Source organism: Centruroides sculpturatus, unplaced genomic scaffold (genome assembly GCF_000671375.1).
Source record: "Centruroides sculpturatus isolate CEXI.00-Female unplaced genomic scaffold, Cexi_2.0 scaffold19, whole genome shotgun sequence".
NCBI lineage: Eukaryota > Metazoa > Arthropoda > Arachnida > Scorpiones > Buthidae > Centruroides > Centruroides sculpturatus.
Window position 1 is genome coordinate 1,309,774 of NW_019386694.1, and position 23,839 is coordinate 1,333,612.

Sequence of the window (23,839 nt, forward strand, 5' to 3'; positions counted from 1 at the left end):
TAAATATATTATTTTAAAATATTTCTAGAATAGATATTACTTTATAAATAATAAGTATTCAATTTTCACATATATATTTTAAAGATATTTTAAAGTTTTGTTTAAAAAATATATATTATTAACACAGAATCTATACACAGCGTGGCCAAAAGTCAGTTAACCAACAAAAACTAAATTGCTGTCTTATTCAAATAGTTTATTACTTGCAAACATTGCAAAATATGTTTAAAATTGTAGCCTTCTTGTTCAATGCATAAATTACAATGTTTTAACACAATTCCACAAATTCTTGCAAAAATTGCTAAATTGCTTCCAAAAACACGATTAATTTACTTTTAGGTTATCCTGTATGTAAAATATGTTATTTCTACATATTATAATGTATACATATATACACAATACAAATATTTAAGCTTATATTTAAATATATATATATATAATTAATATATTTATTTATTAAAAAATTTATATTTAAAAATGAATGGCAAATATAAATGTATATTTGCCATTTATTAATCTAGACCTAAATAAAAATTTTTTTGTAAACTTCAAAAAGCTATAGCTACTTTTCATCTTAGTTTGTTGTTGTCAGCATCTCACAGAAATACATCAACTGGACAGTGTGACATATAACAGAAATTTTAAAACCAGTTACATTAGATTGCTGGGTTATGTTGAAAGAATGCAACTAGACTGGCTGCCAAAATTTATCTACATCCAAACAGTGGAAGGAGTCTGACCTCTAGGACAGCCACAAAAACAGATGGTTGGACAAAACAGAAGACAACCTAAAACTATAAGAATATTCAGCTGAAGAATCATTGTGGTAAACAGAAAGAATCTGGAGAAAGTTTGTATCTGCAGCATAGAACCTCAAAGGCTCACAGTGCTAGCAAGAGGATGGTGGTGATAGGATTTTTTTCTGTAAATCATCAATAAATCATTCTGTAAATAATACATAAAGTGAATCAAGAAGCCTGACAAGTCATAGCTTCTTGATTCATTTTATGTATGGTAAATAACATTTTATTCATAAGTACAAATAACAAGCTGACTGCTGCTATAATGTGACAAACACCAACTGCTTTTTATCTCTCAGGACCTGTAGAAAATTCTGTATTATTCATTTAGTTTTGCTTCCAGGAATAAAATTTGACATGAAATTAACCAGGCATTTAAAATTGTCTAGTGAAGTATTAGAGGAATTATAACTGGACACTTTAAAGGGGTGTAAGACCACCTAGGGGAAAATTGAAATGTTCACTTATATGAGGTTGAAATAATGTTACAACTTATGGCATTTTCAAGAATTTTCTGACACATGACTTGATTTCAATGAAATTTTATTGTGCCTTAAAATGCATTTTAAATACTGTACCTCAATAAATACGCGTCTTCAGGCAAATAGTATATTCATAATCATATTGTAGAATGCTATCTGATAAAAAATGGACATATTACCCTTTGATAATATGTTCATTTTTCTTTTTTTTAAATTGAAGAATTTATTTGTGATCAAAAAGGAAGTGACATTTAAATTATTAAATTAGAATTTACTAAAATGCAACAGATCTCATATTTGATTACAAAATATGACAGTTTAATGCAAATAGTAACATCTCTGGAGCATAAACTTAATTAAAACAAATACAGTCAAACCTTGGGTTACGAATGCTGTTTACAAACAAAATTTTGAATGCCATATTTGCTCTGGTTGCTACATGTTAACTCAGTTTCTAAACAAGCTACTCAGCAGAGCTAGCCACCAATTGTGAACTTCCTATACTTCCTATGTTAAGGAAAGTTGGTGGCCTGATCAATCAATGACAGGACTACCAATTCAGTGGTGACACCAAGGGTGTGTTCGTAAAGTCAAACGAGTTAAATGCGTTACTAACAAGTCTGTCATAAAGTACAAATTCCATTCAGTGCACATGCTCGATGTTGGTGACATTTCAAACAAAACTGTAACAAAATTCACGAAGGAAAGAGTTAGTTTACTTTGTTAAGAAAATGGTGCCCTGTAATATCGATGCTTCTAATTCTATTCTGGTGTTTAAATTGTGGATTAAAAGTGAAATGATAAAAATAGCTGTCCACTTGAAGCAATCTAAGAAAAATATTTTGGATAAGACTGCACTAGAAACATTCGTATCTTTGATTTTATCAACAGCCATTTTGTTATAAACAAATTGGTCGAAAAGTCTAATGAAATAAGAATAACAATGATGTCATTCTCATTTAACTTGTTCGATTTTATGAATGTACCCAAAATTTGCCTCTCATCATTACATGTCACAATAGTAGTAGTTGTTTGGCTACTTTGATCACAAATTAATTTTTACAGATAATTTTTAATTTGACAAATTAAAAATTTTTTGTAATTTTTAATTCACAAATTGACAAATTAAAAATTAAAAAGTTAATTAATTTGACAAATTATTTGTAAAAATTAATTTTGTGATCAAAGTGGCTACTCACAACAAATCATCAATGACGATGTTATTCAAATTAGATTTCAATGCGCATGCAGGTAAGAAACTGCTTCCAGTTTTCGGAATGCATCACAATTCAATTTAAATCAAATTAATAAGAACTGTGTTAATTGATATTTGCATAATATAAATGACATCCAATAATTCATATTTAAAGGTGCTTAACTCAAATTAAATTACAAAAATTTATTAACCCTTTTATGTTACTCATTAAAGTTGTTGTTTTGTTTAACTGATGTCTAAATCAGTTATTGTGAGGATGGGTCACCTGTTGACTTACTCGCGACCCCTTCCACTTGAATCCAAGCCATCTAGTGACAACATGAGAGGGACTAATGGTCCCGACACCACACAAGGGCTAGAGAAAAACCCTCTAACTCACAGATTATTACAAATGAAATTGTTTTTTTTTTTATAAACTTTAATTATTATTCAGTTGGTATGTTATAATATAATATTACATTGCATTTGTAGGTATTTTTATGGATGAAATACAACTAAAAAGGTTTTGTTTTGCAGTTGGGAATGGATTAACCTATTTTATGTTGGTTCTTATTGGAAAATTTGTTTCAGTTTGAAAACAAATCGGTTTTCAAACAACTTTTAAGAACAAATTAAGTTTGTAAACAGAAGTTTGACTGTAGAATAAAGTAAAGAAACAAGTAAAATAAAATAATTAACAATAGAAATTAAGAATTATGAATAAAAATAAAAATGAAATTAAAATAGAAATTATTTTGTAAGGAATTCATTGTTTTGTTTCTCTGTAGTGTGGTTGGTTATTATCCATATTCATGATGTAAGTCAGCAGTATCCTTATTTTTATTGATCATTTGGTCCTAATGTGTGTTTATCATGATCTTCTTTACTGTCCTTATGGGTAGCATTTTTGTTTTGTATTTTCTCTGTCTGGTCCCACAGTTTCTGGACATAAATGGTCTTTGCAACCTGCACTATTGCTGCTGCTATTGTTTCTCTGTGGATGACATGTTTATACTAATAGCAAATGATTAAACTGTAAAAAATTATCTATAAATTATCATAGTGTGGATTTAATGTTTAATTTGTATATAGGTGTATATGCTCCTGATATAATAGTGCACTTCTCCTTCTTATTGATTAGTGGGATTTAGTACACACCCCCACTTTTTTATGATTGGGTACTTTTTCATTTCTAATGAGGTTAAAGATTGTAAGGTGTCTTAAGGATATAATTTGTATATTTTGTGTATTGTTATTAGTCATTTTATTTTTTAGTCAATTATAAGAATATACAAAATTTGAATTCTTTCTTCACTTGAGAATGACATTTTCAAATGTCAGAAGCACTGTACCTGCTGTATTTAATTCATCAAATAAATAAATTTAATGCCAAAAGACAATACATTTTCTTTATGTTAAAGCCAAAAGTCATTATTATTAATAATTAAATACTAAATAATTTGGCCTCATAGCCCTTAATCTGGTAATTGTTTGGCTTTAATATAACTGTCAGGCTTAATGTTGTTTTTTTTCCTTATACTATATTTGGTGTTCTATATGAATATATAAATTTCTACAATCTATAGACACTAACTACAGTATACACTATGACACAAAATTATAGATATAATCACTGTCAGAGCATAAAATTGGAATAGTAATTTGAAATTACCTCATTTATAGATGAAATATGTTAGGTTTTTATCATTTAGTATAGTATCAATTCTGAATTACATTTCTAGAAATACTTTCAGTTCAGTTTATGAAGTTTTATTAAAAGATTTACTGTTTGATCAAGTTGCAATTCCTTTTATATCTTGTTTGATAATGATCTGTAGATGTATTAGTCTGTTTCAAAATTTTGTGAAAGTCTGTTTGTAAAATGGAAAATCATCTTACATTATTAAACTATTAAAATAACAATTTTTTTTAGTAATTTCATTGTAGTAAATAATGTTACTATGATAATTTATAGATAATTTTTAACAGTTAATCATTTGCTATTATTATAAAATTTTTGCACTTAATTCCATAACAATAATTAACTTATCTTCAAAAATAAAAGAAATCTGCTGAAAATATTTTTATTTCTACATCTGTGAAAGAAGGATATGATATAATATAGTTATTAAGTTAAATAAAAATTATAAATTTAGTATTTTTAATTATCTTTTTCTTTTTATAGCCTGATAACATTGTTAAAATCATAGGTGAAAAACTTCAACCTGGATTTCTCACAAATATTGATGATTTTACTGCTTCTCTATCCAAAGATGCTAATTTTAAACCTTATGGAGAGTTACTACATTCTTTTGAACAGGGAAATGGTAATTTTATTTTTATATAAACTTAATTAATGATTTGAAATTTAATTTAAAATCATAATAATGTTACTATGCAATTTTTATCATATATTTAATCATTTTTGAATTGGTTACTTTTCTGCAGCTATTCTTAAATTTTATCATTATTTTTAATTAAAAATAAATTTAATATTTATAATTATCTGAAATCTGAAAAAAATGAAGCAATAAAACCAAAAATGTAAACTAAAATATATCAGTTTGTCTGTTTTTTCCCTCTTCATTTAGTTTTTACCTGTATTTTTAAACTTATAAACTTACAATCACAAATAAATACACTTTACTTTCAGCAATATTTTTGTGCTTAGTTGATATGTTTTTGACCTTACTGAAAGGTTTTCCTCATCCTACATTAGGAACATATATTTAAATTTTATCTAGTTTGTTTTACTACTGGTAAACACAATTGCATTTAAGCACATTATTTTATAAAACTTTTTATATTTTTTGTTTAGATTTTATTTACAAATTTATCTTGTTTGTTTTTATGAACTTTTTCCTGTTTTACAAATATTCAGTCATATTTTTTAGTCTGAGAATATTCATTTAATTGTGTTCAAGTATACTTTCAAAAAATTACAAATAATTGATCTGTTTAAATTTTTTAAAATAAAATCCAAATATATGATTTGTACAAATTTTAATGTAATCATATAAAAAGGAGAAAATGTATGTTTAAATACAATTCCTTATTACAGATGGTTCAGTTAAAAAATGTTATGAAGTCTTTAAATGCAACATAGATGTGACAGGATTCCGGGAATATCACGAACGTATGCAGACATTTCTTTTGTGGTTTGTTGATGCTGCTTCTTATATTGAAGTAGATGATGATAAATGGGATTTCTTTGTGATGTAAGTATGTTATTTTTGGATATATATTATGTATTTCATTTCATTTAATTAAATCTAAATGGGAAAATTATATTTTTAGATATGAAAAGAAGGTAATAGATGGTGAGCCTATATATTGGTTTGTTGGATATACCACTGTTTATAGGTATTATGCCTATCCTAACAAAACAAGGCCACGAATAAGGTAGATATATGATTAATAGTAATTATATAAATGTAAATGCAAAAATCTAATGATTTGAATTTAGTCAGATGATGATTCTTCCACCTTTCCAAAAGAAAAGTCTGGGAGCAGAATTACTTCAAACCATTTACAATTGGTATATTCAAGATGCTTTAGTTTTTGATATTACAGGTAAGAAATTTTTAGAATTACATAAATTATAATGTAATTATTTTAACATGTATTTTTATTTGTAGTTGAAGATCCATCTGATAATTTCACTAGATTGAGAGATTTTGTAGATGCTAAAAATTGTTTGAAACTTACAAGTTATAGTCAAGAAAATCTGCAGAAGGGATTCAGTGAAGAAATGAAATTGGAAGCACAAGAGAAACTGAAATTGACTAAGGTAATTTATATATAAAACATCATTATTTATTGCTGACTCTTAGGGCTAATTTTTTAAACTTCAGTAATAATTGAAATATAGACTAAATGAGAAACTTGCCTTAGCCTTAATACATTTAGTATGAGTGTAACTTGCTTGTATATGGACACTTGTTGATATTAGAGTTAAGGTTGATTGTAATCTTGGATATGCATGCAATCTCCAGTAGATGGTGTTAAAAATTAATGCTTTTTCTATGGGAAAATTCTTGAAAATGGAATTAGATAAAACCAAACAGTTTATTGCATTAGGATCATATTTGATTCTTCTATTAACACAAGATTCAGAATTTTGTTCATTAATTTTCTAAAAATTTTCTACAATATTTGTAGAAAATTAATGAATTTGATTTTTAAACTTCTGAACCATGTGTTAATAGAAGAATCAAATATGATCCTAATGCAATAAACTGTTTGGTTTTATCTAATTCCATTTTCAAGAATTTTCACGAAAGGATTTTTCCATAAAAATACATTAAGTTTTTAACAACATCTACTGGAGATCATATACATAACTAAGAAGATTACAATAAGACTAAGAGAACTTTGTTAAAGTATGCTGTTCCAATTGTAAATCATGCCTCTCTAGTGTGTATTGTTCAGTCAAGGAAAGGGCTAATTACATATGTTGTTACATCAGTTTTCTTTTACTTGTTTAGATAGAATTTGGGGTTTAGTATTCTATACGTGAAGAAAAATGCAGTTTAAAATATATTGGATTGTAATTACAAATTCTTCATTGTCATATATTATTGGAAATTGAATAAATTGAGAATTTATACAATTTCTAAATACTCTTAACTTTTATAAATTGCCTCTGTAAATAATTATCATATACCATACATTCTTTCTATTCTATCTAGCATATCCATTACTACTGTTTACTGTATTATCTAAATATATAAAATTACTTGTCCTGACTGACTGACTGAATGACTGATTCATCATCGCCCAGAGCAAACTGCTGAACCTAAAGAGGCAAAATTTGGTACACAGTTAGGGTACATCATGAAAACACACACTAAGAAGGGATTTTTCAAAATTCCTAGGTGGAGGGGAAAGGGAGAGGATTAAGGCTTAACCGGAAGAACAGCTTCTACTGTATTATTTTAGATGTGATATTTTGTTTTTATTTGCATTTTAGTAGGGTATGCCATGGGAATGCACACTAAGAAGGGATTTTTTGAAATTCTCCCGCAGGGGGAGAGAGAGAGGATTAATTAATTAAGCCTTAACCAGAAGAACAGCTTCTACTGTACTATTTTAGATGCGATTTTTTGTTTTCAACTACATTTAGTCTTCATTCAGTACTTAGGTGTATTAAATTGATAACATTTCAGACATTGTTACAAATATTTTTATACATTTTCATTTTTTAACCAAATGTTCAAACGGTTTTAAATTCAAATTTGTTATTGCATATTGGTTTGATTATAGAATGATTGTAAACGTTCCAGAAAATTGATCAAATTGAAAATAGTTTGTTTGATTCTCAGCAATTCTCATCATTCTCAGCAGTAGGTGTTATATAACAATTACTATGGTTGTTGAAATACTGAATATAAGTAGGGTTTGCTTGCAAAATCCTCGTGGGCAAAGCCGCTGGTTACAGCTAGTTTGAAATATAAATTCATAATGCAATATGAACCAAGAAAAATGTTACTGTTACTAAAGTAGTTCACAGAAACTAAATATAAACATGTATCTTCTAATTCTTAAACCAACTATGAAGCAGATTTAAAATTGCAAACTAGTTTTAAAGATATGAACTAGTTTGCAATTTGCAATGTTGCTTAGATTAATAAGAATATTTTTTATATAAACAATTTTGATTTGACAACTAAATTGAATTTATACCTAAATTTTGTATTAGTATGAGTTTAAACAATTGCATTTTGAATTTTGAATGTATTTCAGTTTTAATTGCTGTTAATATTAAACTTTATATTTAATTAAGCATTAATTTTTAGAAATCTAAACTGCTTTTAAATGTTTTCAAAATAAAAATGATTTAATTGCCAAACATGTTATACATAACATATTAAAATTTTAACTTACTAATCTCAAATTATCTGAATGTTAAAAGTTACCAAAAGCTTGTGTTCTTAGCTAACAATATCTCTATAAAAATTATTTACGAAGATAGAGAAAACCATAACTAAATAATGAATTTAACCATAACTAAAGCCAAAATAGAAAAAAAAAAGTACTACAGTAGAGCATCGGTTATCCGACCCCCGATTAACCGTCACCTCGGTTAACCAACCGTGTTCTAGTTGGCAAATTCAAATGTCCACTAGTGATGTGATGCTACAATATTTGGCTATGTCTTGGCTACTTTAATATTATTTTTACCTGTTTTAGCTGGCAACACTGGATCGACCATAAAAGGGAGCCAGTATTTAAACGAGGCTTAATTTTCTAATTTTTAACGATACAATAGCGACGATTATTCTTTTAAAAAAAATTTGATAGGCTTAACATGGAGGAAAATTCAACGCGAAGTAGGTTAATAGCAATATACTAATTACATGGGATATAATAATATAATACACTAATAATGGATTTTTTCATACTTTTCAGTTATCCGACTTTTCAATTATCCGACCAACCCCAGTCCCCAATTGAGTTGGATAATCGATGCTCTACTGTACTATGAAATTCCTTTGCTTAAAGAGCAGAATCGCAAAGAAGTATAAAATTATTAAAAAGAAAATAGAGAAAACAAAAAGAAATATGAAAACTACATAGAAAATAAATATCAATCAAAGTTGGAAAATATAATAAATAAATAAATAAAAATAAATAATAAGAAATAAAAATGAAAATAGTGGAATTGATCAAAAATTTAATTCTAATTTTTGAAATTGGAAACTATGGAATGGATTTTTTGAAAAGCTAACTATATAAAATAGCTTTTTTAGAGATTTATTTATTATTTTCATGTATACAAATGCACAAATTTATCTATTTTCTAAGTGATGTAAAGTACAAGTTATTCCATACATATATTTGGCTATTATAGAAATGAAGACTATAATAATCTCAAAATATGGTACTGGACTACTAAGTGGGCAAGCCTGATCGAACCTTGGTGGCAGTATATTTCTGCTGTACTAAACTTTATCAGGTATCAAACAAGAGTGATTCTACACCGGGGTAAAGTAAACAACAAACATACCGGGGAGCCTGTTATCAGTGTGCTTCTTGGAAAAAACAGAATGTTACGTTCATAACACTCTGTTTTTTCTGATATTGTTAGAGCACACCAGTAACAGGCTCCCCAGTATGTTTGTTGTTTACTTTATCAGATATGTTTACTGTTGTCTATGTGAGTCTAAAATTCACCCATATTCCTTTTCAATAGTACCTGAAGGGTGATCATTGGACATTGGCTTCCAGAAAATGAATGTAAGATATACTGTAAGCAAAAATTAAATAATGAAACAGGTCATAGTAAAGAAAATATTGTATAGCTTTTAGGAAGTAAGAAATTTTTAAAAAATTAGATAGTTTTTTTAGGTAGTTTAAATTTAGAGACAGTTAGTTTAATGAAAAATAATCTAAAAAATAATTTGATGTACAGTAGAACCTTGATTATCCGGACCTCTATTATCTGGATTTTCGATTATCCGGATTGTTCAAAATAAACAAAAATTTTACGAATTTGCTGATTTGCACTTGGCAAATTATGATACTGTTTATGTACTGTACGTGATGGAATGCATAACTTTTTTGTTTCAACAAAGTCTCACCCGGCACAGTGGCCGTAAACTCTTAAATATATTTTGCATCATAATAAAAATATAACTTGACATACGTATTTATAAATAATTTATTTTCAAATTACATCATTTCTATGACCAAGGGCGGCATTAGGCATGGGCAATGTAGGCCGCCGCCTATGCCTTGCGGTCTGAAGGGTCTCGCGTTTCGAAGGTTTATGCATTACTTAAAAGCCGCGAACGCGACGAAAAAATTTTACTCGTCATAAAACGATAAATAGTTTGTCAAATTTTTATTCATAAAAATGCAGTTTCAACGGCTTTTTATTTTATAAAATCCGTCTTCTTGCGCTACCAGAGGGCTTTTTAAACAATAAGTAGTCTGTTAGCATTGGTCAGTAGTAGTCCAAATTCAATACAAACGTTTGTTTCTTGAAAATTTGATTACGGTTTAAATACGGTATTTACTTTTAATATTACCTACATGTCATCGAAAAGAAAACGTGTTGTATTATCATTAAAAGACAAATTAAAGTATTTGTTTCAATTATCCGAATTTTTCCCTTATCCGGACTACCTTCATCTGCAATTAGTCTGGATAATCAAGGTTCTACTGTATTAAGTTATAATAATAAAATAGTGAAAAATCAACTGGCAAAGTCATTCCTCAGTCAAAATGAAATGAATACTGTCATAAAATTATTTGTTAGTAAAACTCATTCATTCAGTTTTAATAAACAGTAGTGAAAATTGTTTCAGATAAAAACATATTTAAAGGACAAATTTAGCAGTTACACACTTAGAATAGCCAAAGTAACGAAATTAGATGACAGAAAAGTTTTTAAAATATTTTTTAAAATAAAAATTGAATATATGGAAAGTGTTCAAAGCAAATATATGAAATGGTTGGTGAAATTCTAAAATAATTTAGTTGTGAAATATAAGCTAAATTAAAAATTCAAATTGATTAAGTTATCATCAGAGAAATAAGGAACAATATGTAATGTGTCCCAGTGAAAAAGTGACTGATGTCTTTATTATTGATTATTCAAAAATAATCTCCTTATGACTCAATACACTGTTCAAAATTATTGTAAACTTTTTGAAGCAGTCTTAAGTCCTCCACCAGAATTGTCTGCAGAAATTTTGTCACACCCTTTTGGATGTTCTGAATCGAACTGTGATATGCTTCTTTCATAATCAACTTTAATTTCAGAAATAACCAAAAGTCAGCTAAATCAAAGGAGCTAAATCAGAAGAATAGGGCAGATGCTCAAGCACTATAATTCTTTCTTTGGCCAAAAAATTGTGTACAATCTTTGCACTGTGAGCCAGTGCATTATCATACAAAACATGACCATCAGCCTTACTTGCAGTATTTAAGTAGCTTTCACAAAATTTTGGCTCACAAACAATACAAAACACCCAAATAGTAGTTACTATCTACTGTTTGACCTCAAGAAATGTATTTGTGGTGAATAATGCCTTTGGAATAAAAAATCAGTGAGCAATGTTTTGATTTGCAATTTTTTTGGTTTTTCTTCTTGTGATCTCCATTCTGCATTTTGGCACTTGGTTGATGGCTCACATTGGAACACCATGTCTCATCATATTATGTTTGATAAGTATTCTGGATCTACAGTTGCACTTTTTTGCATGTCTGCAGTGCTGTTTTGGGATATTTTTGGTTTATTGTCAACAAGTGAGGCATAAAGCATTCACAGACCTTCTGTTTGTTTAAATTCTCTGTTAGAATGAACAGTAGTTTTAGGAATACCTGTAAGTTTCTCAATGAGTCTCACAGACTTACAGCAATCAGTTTGAAGAATTTCAGCCACATTTTGCACATTTTTTGTTTCCAGTTGTTTTTGATATTCTCTGCTTTGATATCCAGTTGTCTTCAATGCTCTTCCTGCCATCACAGAATCTTGCAAATCTCTTGAAAACATTCTTGTGACTCATTGTTTCACTGCCATAAACAGTTCAAATCATTTCAAATGTTTTTAGTAGCAGTTTTGCCAAATTTAAAACAAAATTTAATGTTAGTGCATTGCTCCATTATCATGTTTCTACAAAAGTACAAAAGATATTATCACGTTATGTCATACCTCATGAATCAGGCATTCCAGTGTCTTAAAATTTTTAGCTAAAATGTGTTGTTATGTAATAATGCATTTGTTGACTCAGAGATGGTACTACAGACAACTTGGAGATAAAACCAGTCATCTTTTCTGTGGGACACACATTGTAGAGAAAGGGAATGAAAATAGTTAGATGCAATAAAGGTATATTTGAGCCGTTTATTTTGAAAATGGGGAAAGTCCAATTTTTGTTATTGCGAGATATTTAAAGGTTTGCATTTCAATAAATTTAAAAATATTGGTAAGTATTAATAGATATATTTTTAATATTTTGTGGTACCAGATAATGTAAGTTTATAATCCAATAGTGTTTACAGTGCTGACTAAAAAAAGTAAGACTTTCAATATAACTAAATGGACTTGCCTCACTTTCAAAATTAATGAATTATTGTAATCGTTCATTTAATTGGGAATTTTTTCAGTTGCATCAGCCTTTTTTTAATAATAAAAACAAAATACTATTCAAATTTTTATAAATATTTATTCATTTGATAAAAAGTGAAACAAAACAAAGAATATTCTAGTAGAAAATATAACATAAAAAAAAAAAATTCAGTTTTATTAAGAATTTCAATGAAATTATACATTTTCAGTTTATACGTAGGTATAATTAAATGAATTTTATTCAGGATTTAACATTTTAAAATATTCATGATGAACGGGAGGTATATATGGTAATAAATCCATCATGTCCTTGTATTTTTCAGATGTAATAGATCTCCTTTTTTCATACAGAAAAGATAACTTTATATTTCCGAAATTACTTGGTCTTCCTCGTTGTGGTGACAAATCGATAATTTTAAATTCAGCATCTCGTTCTATCGAAGTTTTGTAGAACATTTTGTATGGTGCATCCCTTGTAAATCTGATCCAGCATATATTTAACCAATTCACGGTTTCTCCATCGGTATTTTTGTTTCTTTTTAAAACTGCTTTCCCCAGAGGTTGGGTTGAAAAAAATTTTCGCGTTTCATTTCATGTACTAAAAATTTATTATGTTTTCGACAATTTCGTATTAGTTTATAGTAATCCTGGGGAATATACAAGGAACTGGCTTTCCGGATTGCCATTTCTACCACTCCAAAATCACGATCGTTCGGTAAAAATGAATGTCCTGAAAATAAAAATTTGTGATCAATGATATTTATTTCATTGTCACCAGACTGAACAATTTTCATCCACATTAAGGCCAACTTTATGTTTCTATTTTGGCCAGTGCACATGTCACTATAAGCTATAATGTGTTTTTGGGTTGTCACAGTCTGTAAGTGCTTCAAACAGCAAGATGCTACTTCTTGTGCTCCTCGGGATGCTATAGTTTCATCCCAAACATACACACTAACTTCATCATTATGAAAATTGTGGAAGCCTTGATTCAATACCTACATATTCCGCTTATATTTCTCGGTGTTGGAAGTAAACCTATTATTATCGAAACACAAAATTAAGATATACTTTTTGTTATTTATGAAATATTGTACAACCACCGACTTTCAATATCAAAGATAGATAGATAGAAACACCCTAGATTTCAGACATGATGTCAAACGGCCACATTGCTTCACCATACAGCAACCGGAGCTAAATTTTGCCGTAATATATGCGGTCAAAAATAATTTCAATCTAAGATGGACTTGCACCACTTTCAAAATAAACATATTTTCAATACTGTTAAGAGCTAAAACTTCCATCTCCCAAATACTAGAATCTGAATTTTTTTTTACTATAAATTGTTTATGCATAAAAAGATCATAACAAGTTTTATCTATAACTACCATTATCTCCATTTTTTAAAAAAATGGACTTGCCCCACTTTCAAAATAAACGGCTCATTTATTGTATTAATATTAATTTCAAATAAATTTAATTTTTGTAGAAAATATAATGTTAATTGTATTTTTATCTTATTATCAAAACATAAATCTTATATTTTCATTAGTATTTTATTAAAGAATTTATTAATATTTTTGTGTTACAGAAACAGGCAAGAAGAGTGTATGAGATTCTTCGGCTGCATATCACAAATACTAATAATGAAGAAGAATATAAAGCTTATCGATTAGAAATCAAAAAAAGATTAAATTCTCCATATCAGGTAAGAAAATTATTCTAGGAATTAAAATTTTCAATGTTTTTAATGATTTTCTTTTTTTTTCGTATTTTAGCGACAAAAGTCAGATCTGGCCAAACTCCAAAAAACTCTGAATGCTAGTGAATTTAATGCCACTCTTCAGTGCACAAGTAGGGAGCAAAGAATTGAGCAATTAGAACATCAATATAGAGAACTGGAAGCAGAATACAGACACATTTTGGAGAGGTTAGCCAGTTCAGATTTAACCAACTAACTAGACATTTGACCACCCATTTGTACATAAATCATAAAAATAAATTGTGTACATAAATTAGTTTAATGTAGTTTTAATATTAAAACAGTTATTTCTTGCAAAGTTGAATTTATTTTATTCATTAAAACATGATTATAAAATGTAGTATTTAGTTCTATTAGTTAACATATTGTTGAAATTATGCAATATATTTAAATGGTGTGCATATGAGGCTGATTGAAAAGTAATGAGACTGAATTTGTATTGTGCATTATGACAATACTAGAATTCATTTACATAAGTCAGTTGTGTAATCCTTACTGAAGATTTGATGTGCATATGTTATGAGTAATGGTTACAGAAGAATGGAGAAAAGTATTAAGCAATGATATTCAGTGAATTTTATATGAAATTTCAAAAGAGTGCAACTGAAACTTATGCTGCATTAAAAACTGCGTAAAATGATGGTGAAGTTGTGTCATACTTATTGACGTAAAATGTTTTCAGAAGGAAGAGAATTAGTAGAGGATGGATTAAGATCAGGGCATTCTTCAACATCTGCATTGGGTGATAATGTTGAATATGTATGGACTGTCATTAATAATATAAAAGCTATTGTCTATGTTTGTGTGTGAATTCCTTATAACTCCTGCAATTTTTGTCCAATCCAGATGAAATTTTGGTTATATTCATTTTATGTTCTGATGGAAAGTATAGACTACTTATTTTATGGAAATATTAGCTTTAGAATAAATGTTTTATCAATTTTGGATCGGTGATCACATTTACATTGCAATGACATCAGTGACCTTATTTAGTTTGTGCTTCAGGTTGTAATTTTCCTTAAGTTGCATTTTTAGATATTTTGGCAAATGGTGTATTTTAAACTTACTTCATTGAATTTAAACTTTAGAAAAAGATAGCCGTATTATGTCACTTCTATGACAAATTTAAAAAAAAAATCTTTTCACAGTGACCACATGATGCTCTATCATTCAGTTGGAAGTAACAATCTAATGGACCTGTTATTTACAAAGTGTTATTGCTCATCTAACTAACATATGTACAATTAATCTTTGTTTTATCAACATGGAATTAAAAAGACTTGCTATTTTGTCAATGAAGAAAAAAAAACTTAGAGTAAATCATATGAGTAAAATTGGTCAGGTAAATTTTATATCTAAAAGAATAAAAACAACAGAAACCCCTCAAAATCGTGAAATCCAACTTGAGCAATATCTAGAAGGAATGGCTTTGTCAAGGGCTGAAGAAACAGCATCACAACTTCAAGCTCAACTTAAACAAAATAGATTGACAATGGCTTTGCCAAAAAAAGTATTCCATCATGTTTAGAATTTCTAGTTCTTCAAGATTGATGGATGACAATTAGAAGTCAGTTATTTTGAAACCATCAAGAACATCCAAAAAGCAACAGTTTGGTGGAAATTATTTCCAGGGATGGTATGAGGCATGGAAAAAAAATGGGATGAAAGAACAGGTTTATTTTTAAGGAAATTAGCAATAAAATGTAAGTTTTAAATAATTGATTTTTAATAAAATTGGTCTCATTACTTTTCAATCAGACTTTGTGATTCTAAAATGCATTATTTTATCCATTTTTACCTGTTTGAAATAGAGACACACCTTACATTTGCAGTCCAAAACAACAATCATCAGTCATGAATAATAATCTAACTTTACATAACCAATAATAGACGTTTTTGGCTATACCACTTGGTAGTCACATCACTTCAGGTGAACTTTGCCAATAATGTGTTAATTTAAAGCATTTGACATTTAAAATTCCTTTAAGATGGGATTGTGATACAGCATTAAAAAAATTTATTGTAAATACAGAAGAGCTTAGAAATGAGCTGACAGACATTATCTATTTCATGGCATTTATATTCTTTTTCTAACTGTTATTCAACAAAACTTAATACAAAAGTTTACTCTCCATAAAAAAGATAATGTAGAAATCAATTTTTTAATTCTTATGATTGAAGAAATATGATTTATAGTTAAAATATTCAAAAATATTTATACAGGTATTTTAAAATAAACACAATGTTAAATATATGTATATATGTGAGATTATGGAGACGGAATAAATTTATTAAATAATGCACAAACTAAAATATTATTTTTGCATTAAAAATGACATACTTTTGTACATTGGTGAGAAAAGATGAGAAAAAGGGAAATCAAGCTTCCCTTTTTCACTATCCACTTCTGAGATCTTATTGCCCATTTTGACAAACATCTGTCAACTTGAGTCATGATGAATATCTTGCCATATGGATAAAGGCAGTCACCTGATTGGAAGGGGTCGATAGATATAAGGAGGCTAGCATCCCAGTTTCAAGGTCGCTCTCCAAAAATTTTGACTGCCTCAGGTCTCCTTAACTCCCTCAACACTGCCATTGCCTTTACGTTGCTGTTATCTCAATGAACCTAGAAGATCATCCTAACCCAAAAGAGGTATTATGCTTAGACAAATGTAAATGCTCTCTCTCTTGCATCAAACCTAGATGTTAGTTAGTAGTCAAACTTGATTTAAACCAGTTTGGTTGTGCTTGTCTTCCTTTTTAAGATTCTTATTAAACTTTTTGTTGATTATTTAACTGGATTTGATGTTTAACTGAATATATGCCATGCATTTTATCGGGAATCCATAACTTCTCCTTGGACGAAAAATGAGGAAATTAACTCGTGAGCCAAATGCATGCTTTTTGGCTTGTGTCAGAAAATCTTAGACAGTTCTTGGAAGATCGACAGGCTTCCCAGGATTGTCAGGAAGATCTTGTTTTTCCAAGGAGAATTCAAATTTATCCGGTCCCATCCAGTGATCCCATGGACAGGCCTAATGGGTCTGACTTTGTGAACAGGTGGGCTGAGAAACAGCCTACCGCAGATTTCCACATATGTAATAGAATTTTTAAAATATATTTATATAAATCATTATTAAACTTGTAATTGACTTAAGTTAATCTTAATTTATGAAATTTACTTTTTATAAGGCTAAACAACAAACATTAACTTGTCAAATAAAAATATCATTGTTATTAATATATGGTAAATTTATTTATTTATAACCTGATTTCTTATCTTCCCTTTCTAATAATGTAAATAATTTTAATGCCTTATTAATAACAAAAAATTGACAGATGGTACCAAAAGTCATATTTTATTAGTTTGTTTTATAACTATCTCATACACTAAATATTAAACTTTTTGTTGATTATTTAACTGGATTTGATGTTTAACTGAATATATGCCATGCATTTTAAGATTGACTATATCCCTTGTATAGATGTATTTTTGTTCTTGTATTGATATATAGCAGTGCCCAAAAATAGTAATACAGACAAAAATAATCTGGGAGAATAACCTCTTACTGTTAGAGATATAGCTATTAGGAAGTTGAAAATATTCATTAATTTTTCTAAAGATCAATGCCATCTGAGAAATTGTCTTACTCAGATTTACGATTACTAGTTTCTTTAGGTACATGCATTTGTATTTTGTTTATCATTAACTTCACTTTACTATCATGTCTTATCATCTCTTAATATCTGGCACAATTCAGCCTATAAATTGTTGTTTTTAACACCAGTTACCTACTACATACCATTTGTGTTGTTAAAAACTAACTATCCAGAAGTAGTAAAGAAAAAATTAATTTCTGCTAAAATCATTAAGATTGTAAGCAAAAGCAATTAATTACTCAATTGAAATTTGGGAGTGTAACATGATTTATTTATTCCACTCTGGAACTGCTTTAGATAGCATTATAATTTCTAATTGAAATTGCAATAACGTGAATGGGTCTTTAATCAGAATTTGCATTATAGAACTTGATAATTAAAAAGAAATGAAGTAAACTGGTGCCTTAATTCCAAAATGGCTATCAACACACATCTGAAAGTAAAACTGCAATTGAAAGTAATTTTTGAAAGGTGAAGGCAGCTGAAAATTCTGTGAAAATCATCTGAGTGTAAAAAGCTTGCTAAAGGCAGTTTCATTAGTTAAGTTAATTGAAACATTATTCTTCAATTCGTCTATTCTCTCCTAATTGACAAAATGATGACATAGGAAACGTTTGTATATAACAGTATTTTTCAAACTTTCTAATAGTGGCACGTCCAACTTGTAATTTTTCTTATGATACTTCTCCTACTTTATCAATGTAGAGTATCAGTCTCCTACTGTATCAATCAATGTTTTTGTACTTTTCGTACTTTTAATAATACATGTACTGTACATGCAATAAGGCACTGTTCAGCATTATATTTAGTGGAACTCCTGAACTGTTATTGCAGCATCGGGTTGAAAACCACCAGTGTACGAGTTGTAAAAAAGAGTTATAAATGATTTTTCGAATGCAGTAACTTCAACTAGTTAATTGTTTTAATATATAACGGAATTTTTATAAACGAGAAATCTTTTTACGATTTATTAATAAATACGAAAAAATAAATACACTTTATTAAAAATTCTGAAATTTGTCGGAAAATTGACTTTACGTGAAGTAATACATGAGTTTCTCTGAAAATTACTCCTAGTGCTCCAAACTCCAAGCTCTAAACTAGGGGTCCCCAAACTTTTTTCCCGTCGACCCCTTTACAGAATATTTGCCTTCTTATCGACTCCCAGATTAAGTATTTAACAAAAACATTAAATCATATTTGCATTTCTAATGTTAAGTGATAAGGAGACCTGCATAACAACCCAACAAAAGAATTTATAGTTCCCATATTTTATAAAATCCACCCAATAACATTAACAGAAAAAGGAGATATTTTCCACTGATTTATAATCTTAAAAAATAATTGCAAAATTATGGATAGATGGAAATTTGCCTAGAGTTCTTAAACCGTACATGTCATAATACGTAAAATACGCACTTATCTTTGAAAACATAACATTAGTTATATTGGATGAAAAGACCTCTTACTGTCATTTTGCGACTACTACTGAATGCCTTAAAAATATGTAGACCTACCTTTTTATTAAAATAGCTGATATTAGGGGGATAGATGTCTCTGAAGAGAAGCAGCAAGAGTATTGATATTCGGTTGAAAATTGGTAAGTTTTAGTCGCAAATCACCATGGTTCCTCTGTTTTGTCAAAATTGCGTTCGCGTGGCTAAAACCAGCTTCAACCACGTATGAAGTTGGGAATGCAAGGCTTTTGCTCTGAGCTCGGGATATTTAGCGGCAGTATTGTTATTGCTCCAAAATTCACTGAGGTTTTTATTTTTAAACAACGCTTTAGCTTCGAGATCTATACATATTTCACTCAATTCATCTTCTAAGCCAGTTTCACTACCTTCATTATCTATTTTTTACATCAAATGGATTAGCAAATTATTCGGAAACATGCATATTCTCCAATTCTTCGAAACGTGCGTAAAGTCTTCTCTTAATTTATCAAGATGTTTAATATATATCTCCAAATCACGGTCGGAAACCTTTTCATTTTCTTTTAGTACTCGCAAGTTTGAAAAATATTTAAAATTGAATCGTGCCAGTGAAGATTTAAATAGCTCCATTTTTACTTGAAAGGCCATTTTTCTTGCAAACTCTTCTGTACTATATTAATTATTTTCTATATATTAAGATATTTTTTCTGTAAAGGACAAAATATCTACATTTAGATATAAAATACTTAGAGTGACAACCCAACTAGAGTGTAACAGTGCAACCTATGTCTGTGTATAATGAACTACCAGCGTTCATAACATGTTTGAGACACTAGTACAGTTGCCAGATGCGTGAAAACAGAGTAACACATGCTTAAAGCGGAGTAGGCTAAGGCAAAACTCAAGTTATAACTAGGGTAGTCAGTAATGTTGTTGATCATATCCGTATTTCGAATTTTTATTGGAATATTCTATTTTTTCCTAGACAATTTAATTGATCCTATTTGGTATTAATCGACCCAAGGGGTCGATATCGACCACTTTGGGGACCCCTACTCTAAATGAAACAGATTCATCCAACATCGAGGATTACTTCAGATTTTCAGTATTTTACATCCAAAGTAATTTGCATTTTTTCTAATTTACTGGAAATCCAAACATTTTTTATCAATGTAAAACTAACATTATTAACCGAATTAAAAAATGCTTGTTTTTGAGAGTATAAGTCGATTTCGCTGCCCGTTCCAAACCGATTTTCGGTTTTCGCTAAAAACCGCAGTTAACTGAAAACCAGTTTAGTAGCCAGTACTAATAATCATGCACATCGTCATGCCACGAGATGATCTGGATTTTTTCAGTTATATGAAGGAGGGAGAGAGGTGTGTTCGATTGTGCAAAAATATTGGGTGGTTTCAGAAAAGAGTTCTAGACGCCTCTGCGGTTTAAAACTCGTTAAAATTGCAAGAACTACGTTTCTCCGTGACCTCGATTTTAAGTAATCGCGTGCAGCAAAACGACGTTACGTCCACGCTACCCAAAGCTGCGTATAGCGTGATGTGACGTTGTTTTGTTCATGCTAGATGCTATACGCAAAAACTTAAATCCAGCTTTAGACAGCTGCAAGAAACTGGTTTTGAACCATCTTTCTAAACATAGTAAGTGGAAGATTTAGACCGCAGCTTTCTCTGTCTGAATGGAAGTCGCTATTTTATTTTGTTTCTATGTTGTTGCAAGAAATTAAGAATTGATGTCGTTCGTGCTTTAGACGATGATAATACCATAGAGGCGATATTCGTTTGGACAACTACAAAAGGAAACAATGTCAGATTTAAATAATTTAGGATAATTTTTTAAAATAAAGAAAAATAAAAAACCTTCACAAGTGATGAAAACGTTCCACAAAGACAAGCGCGCACTCACAACAGACCTTTACTTGTAGGATACTCCTTCCTATAGTCGACTTTCGTCTTTATTTTTAAAAATACACGATGAAACCCTTTTATAGGAATTTTTAAACGTTTTGTAATAGTACCATTTAGAATAATCCTATATATTCTGATCGGGAGTTTCGAATTCGATACGCACTTTCTAAATCTGGATTGGTGTTTATTTAGAATCGAATAGGATACAAAATTAAATAAATATTAACGAAATGGCTTTTTTCTTAATTTATATCAGTAATTATCGAAGAATAAAACTTCTAAATACACAAATATATATATATATTTATTTAATACTTAGAACGTTTTTATGCCATAAGTCAAACACGTAATCACAAATATAAGAGTAAACAATTTCGAATAGAAACCGTTTTAAAATGGTTTATATTCGTATGGAGATGTATTACATTCGTAGAATAGAAATAAAATATTTAAATAAGTCTCATATCGACGAACGAACTAAATGAAGTTTCAAAGACAACATATAAAAACTGCCTTTGCCTAAAAAAGAAATATATAAAATATATATATAAATGAGGATGTTTGTTTGTTTGTTCGCTATACACTCCTAGGCCATTCGACCAATTGCTACGAAACGCGGTAGTTATGTTCAAATATTTCTAATTAGAGGTCGTGCATCCCACCCCAAACCCCAAAATATCAATTGCATTTCTATAAATCAATTTTTATTTACATTCAATTTTGAGTTACACGTAGCGCTATCTATTGGCAAAAATTCAACAAAATAACTATAATTCTTACAAAAAAGAGAGATAATTTTAAAAAATATAAATTATATTCACCGAATTACTACGACAATGATATAGCGCGAAATAGATGCGTCGTTATGCCATTACTGCGACAGGGAGAACATAGCACTTGCCTGAGCGGAGTGTAGTAGTTTTGCCCCTGTACATCATACTTTTCCTGTTAGCAATAAAGTCGTATCGGTCATATATCTTACTCTGTTTGGAGAAAAATTTTGAATCAAAGTAACGTTACTTCCGTTCTAAACCGGAAGTTCGTATATAATTAATCTGGGCTTCCTGCCCTAAGCTTTCCACACCTGATTTCGACTTTCATTTAACTTCTTTTCTCAAGATTAAGGAAGGACGGATAGATAGGTTAGGACAGTGGGAATTTATAGGTCTACAGTTTTTTTCAAATTGCAGCCCAATAATTTTTCTATATATCAGTATTTACGAGAACACACTTCTCGCATAGTTTATACAATCTGTTGCCAAAATTTTTTAAAATTTATTATTACATAAAAGCAATTGTTCTAGCACTTTTACAAGATTTTTTTTTATTTAAACAAGTCACGAAGTCTTTCGGATGTTAAGGTTAGCAACTTCGATCATGTGCGTGGCCATCACAACCCATCCAACACGGATCACTTTTGAAATATTAATGGTGGCCTGGTATTAATAAGTAGTTGTTGACCATTCATCCTCTCTTCCGGGGAGGTCGAGTTAAATTTTCCAGATATATTTTCAATTGGTGTCTACTTGACAATTGAATTTGTCCCATTTCGTATTATCCGAGTATCACAATAAACGTGACATTGGTAAGCTTAAATAACCAAACTCTATATTGTTTTCGGTTTAATGTTTGCTATATTATATAGTGTTTGATTTATATAACAAGAATCTTAGGTTATCAATCAAGAATCAAGGTTATCTTAGGTAAGGGTTTATCACACCAACTGACCAATCTAACACATTTTAAAAATTCTATATTCCTATTGTACACAATTTAAAGAATTTTTAAAATGTGTTGAGTTTATCACATCAAGTGCCCGCTCTACATAATATAACCTTTGTAAATATAAATCAAATACTATAATATACTATAATAGAAAGATTAGAAGTACGATATAACTTTAACATTTGTTTTTATTTTTTGCACGGGCAACGCCGGGCTTGTCTGCTAGTATAATAATATATACTGTAATTACTAAATTTGTTTCATTGGGAAACTCATTTTAATCGAATTAACAAGTGTTTTATTTTTCCTTGTTACGTATACATAACAGCCGGGAAAGTATTTGAATCGCGTCAAATTTAACCCTCAAATTTTTGCAAATCTCTGAACTCAAAAAGAAAGCAAAAAAAGGGGGTAGAAATTTCTGTGGTTATGTATGCTTGTGTTGACGTCCAGGGGCGCCGCTAGCAGTTTGAACGCCCATGTACAACAAGGTCTGTATAAGAAGGTCTGGACACGTGTGACCTACTTATTGAGCCGCCATTTTGGGGTATTTTGCGTCGCATGTTTTAAGCAAACTTGTACGAGCAGTCTGTTTTATACGACATTAATTAAACAAAAATTGCATAAATCCAGTGATTTTCAGTCGAAAATATAATAATAATTTCGGATGATTACGCAACCCCAATTTTATGTAACTTTTCGATCAAATAGTTTAAAAGAAACAATCATCTATATCATTTTCTGTCGCGATTGAAACTAATTAAATAGGTGCT

General features: G+C 29.4%; 1 protein-coding gene across 1 annotated transcript in view; it reads left to right on the forward strand.

The window, feature by feature from the left end:
• LOC111615597 (histone acetyltransferase type B catalytic subunit-like) overlaps positions 1–14,637 on the forward strand; it is a 54,227-nt gene extending 39,590 nt beyond the window's left edge. Inside the window, exons 7-13 of the mRNA XM_023357003.1 lie at positions 4,663–4,804; positions 5,539–5,695; positions 5,775–5,879; positions 5,944–6,050; positions 6,116–6,267; positions 14,150–14,266; positions 14,337–14,637. Of these exons, the coding sequence (XP_023212771.1) occupies positions 4,663–4,804; positions 5,539–5,695; positions 5,775–5,879; positions 5,944–6,050; positions 6,116–6,267; positions 14,150–14,266; positions 14,337–14,516 (960 nt within the window). The 3' untranslated portion in view covers positions 14,517–14,637. The remainder of the gene's footprint in view (positions 1–4,662; positions 4,805–5,538; positions 5,696–5,774; positions 5,880–5,943; positions 6,051–6,115; positions 6,268–14,149; positions 14,267–14,336) is intronic.
• Positions 14,638–23,839: the final 9,202 nt, after the last annotated feature.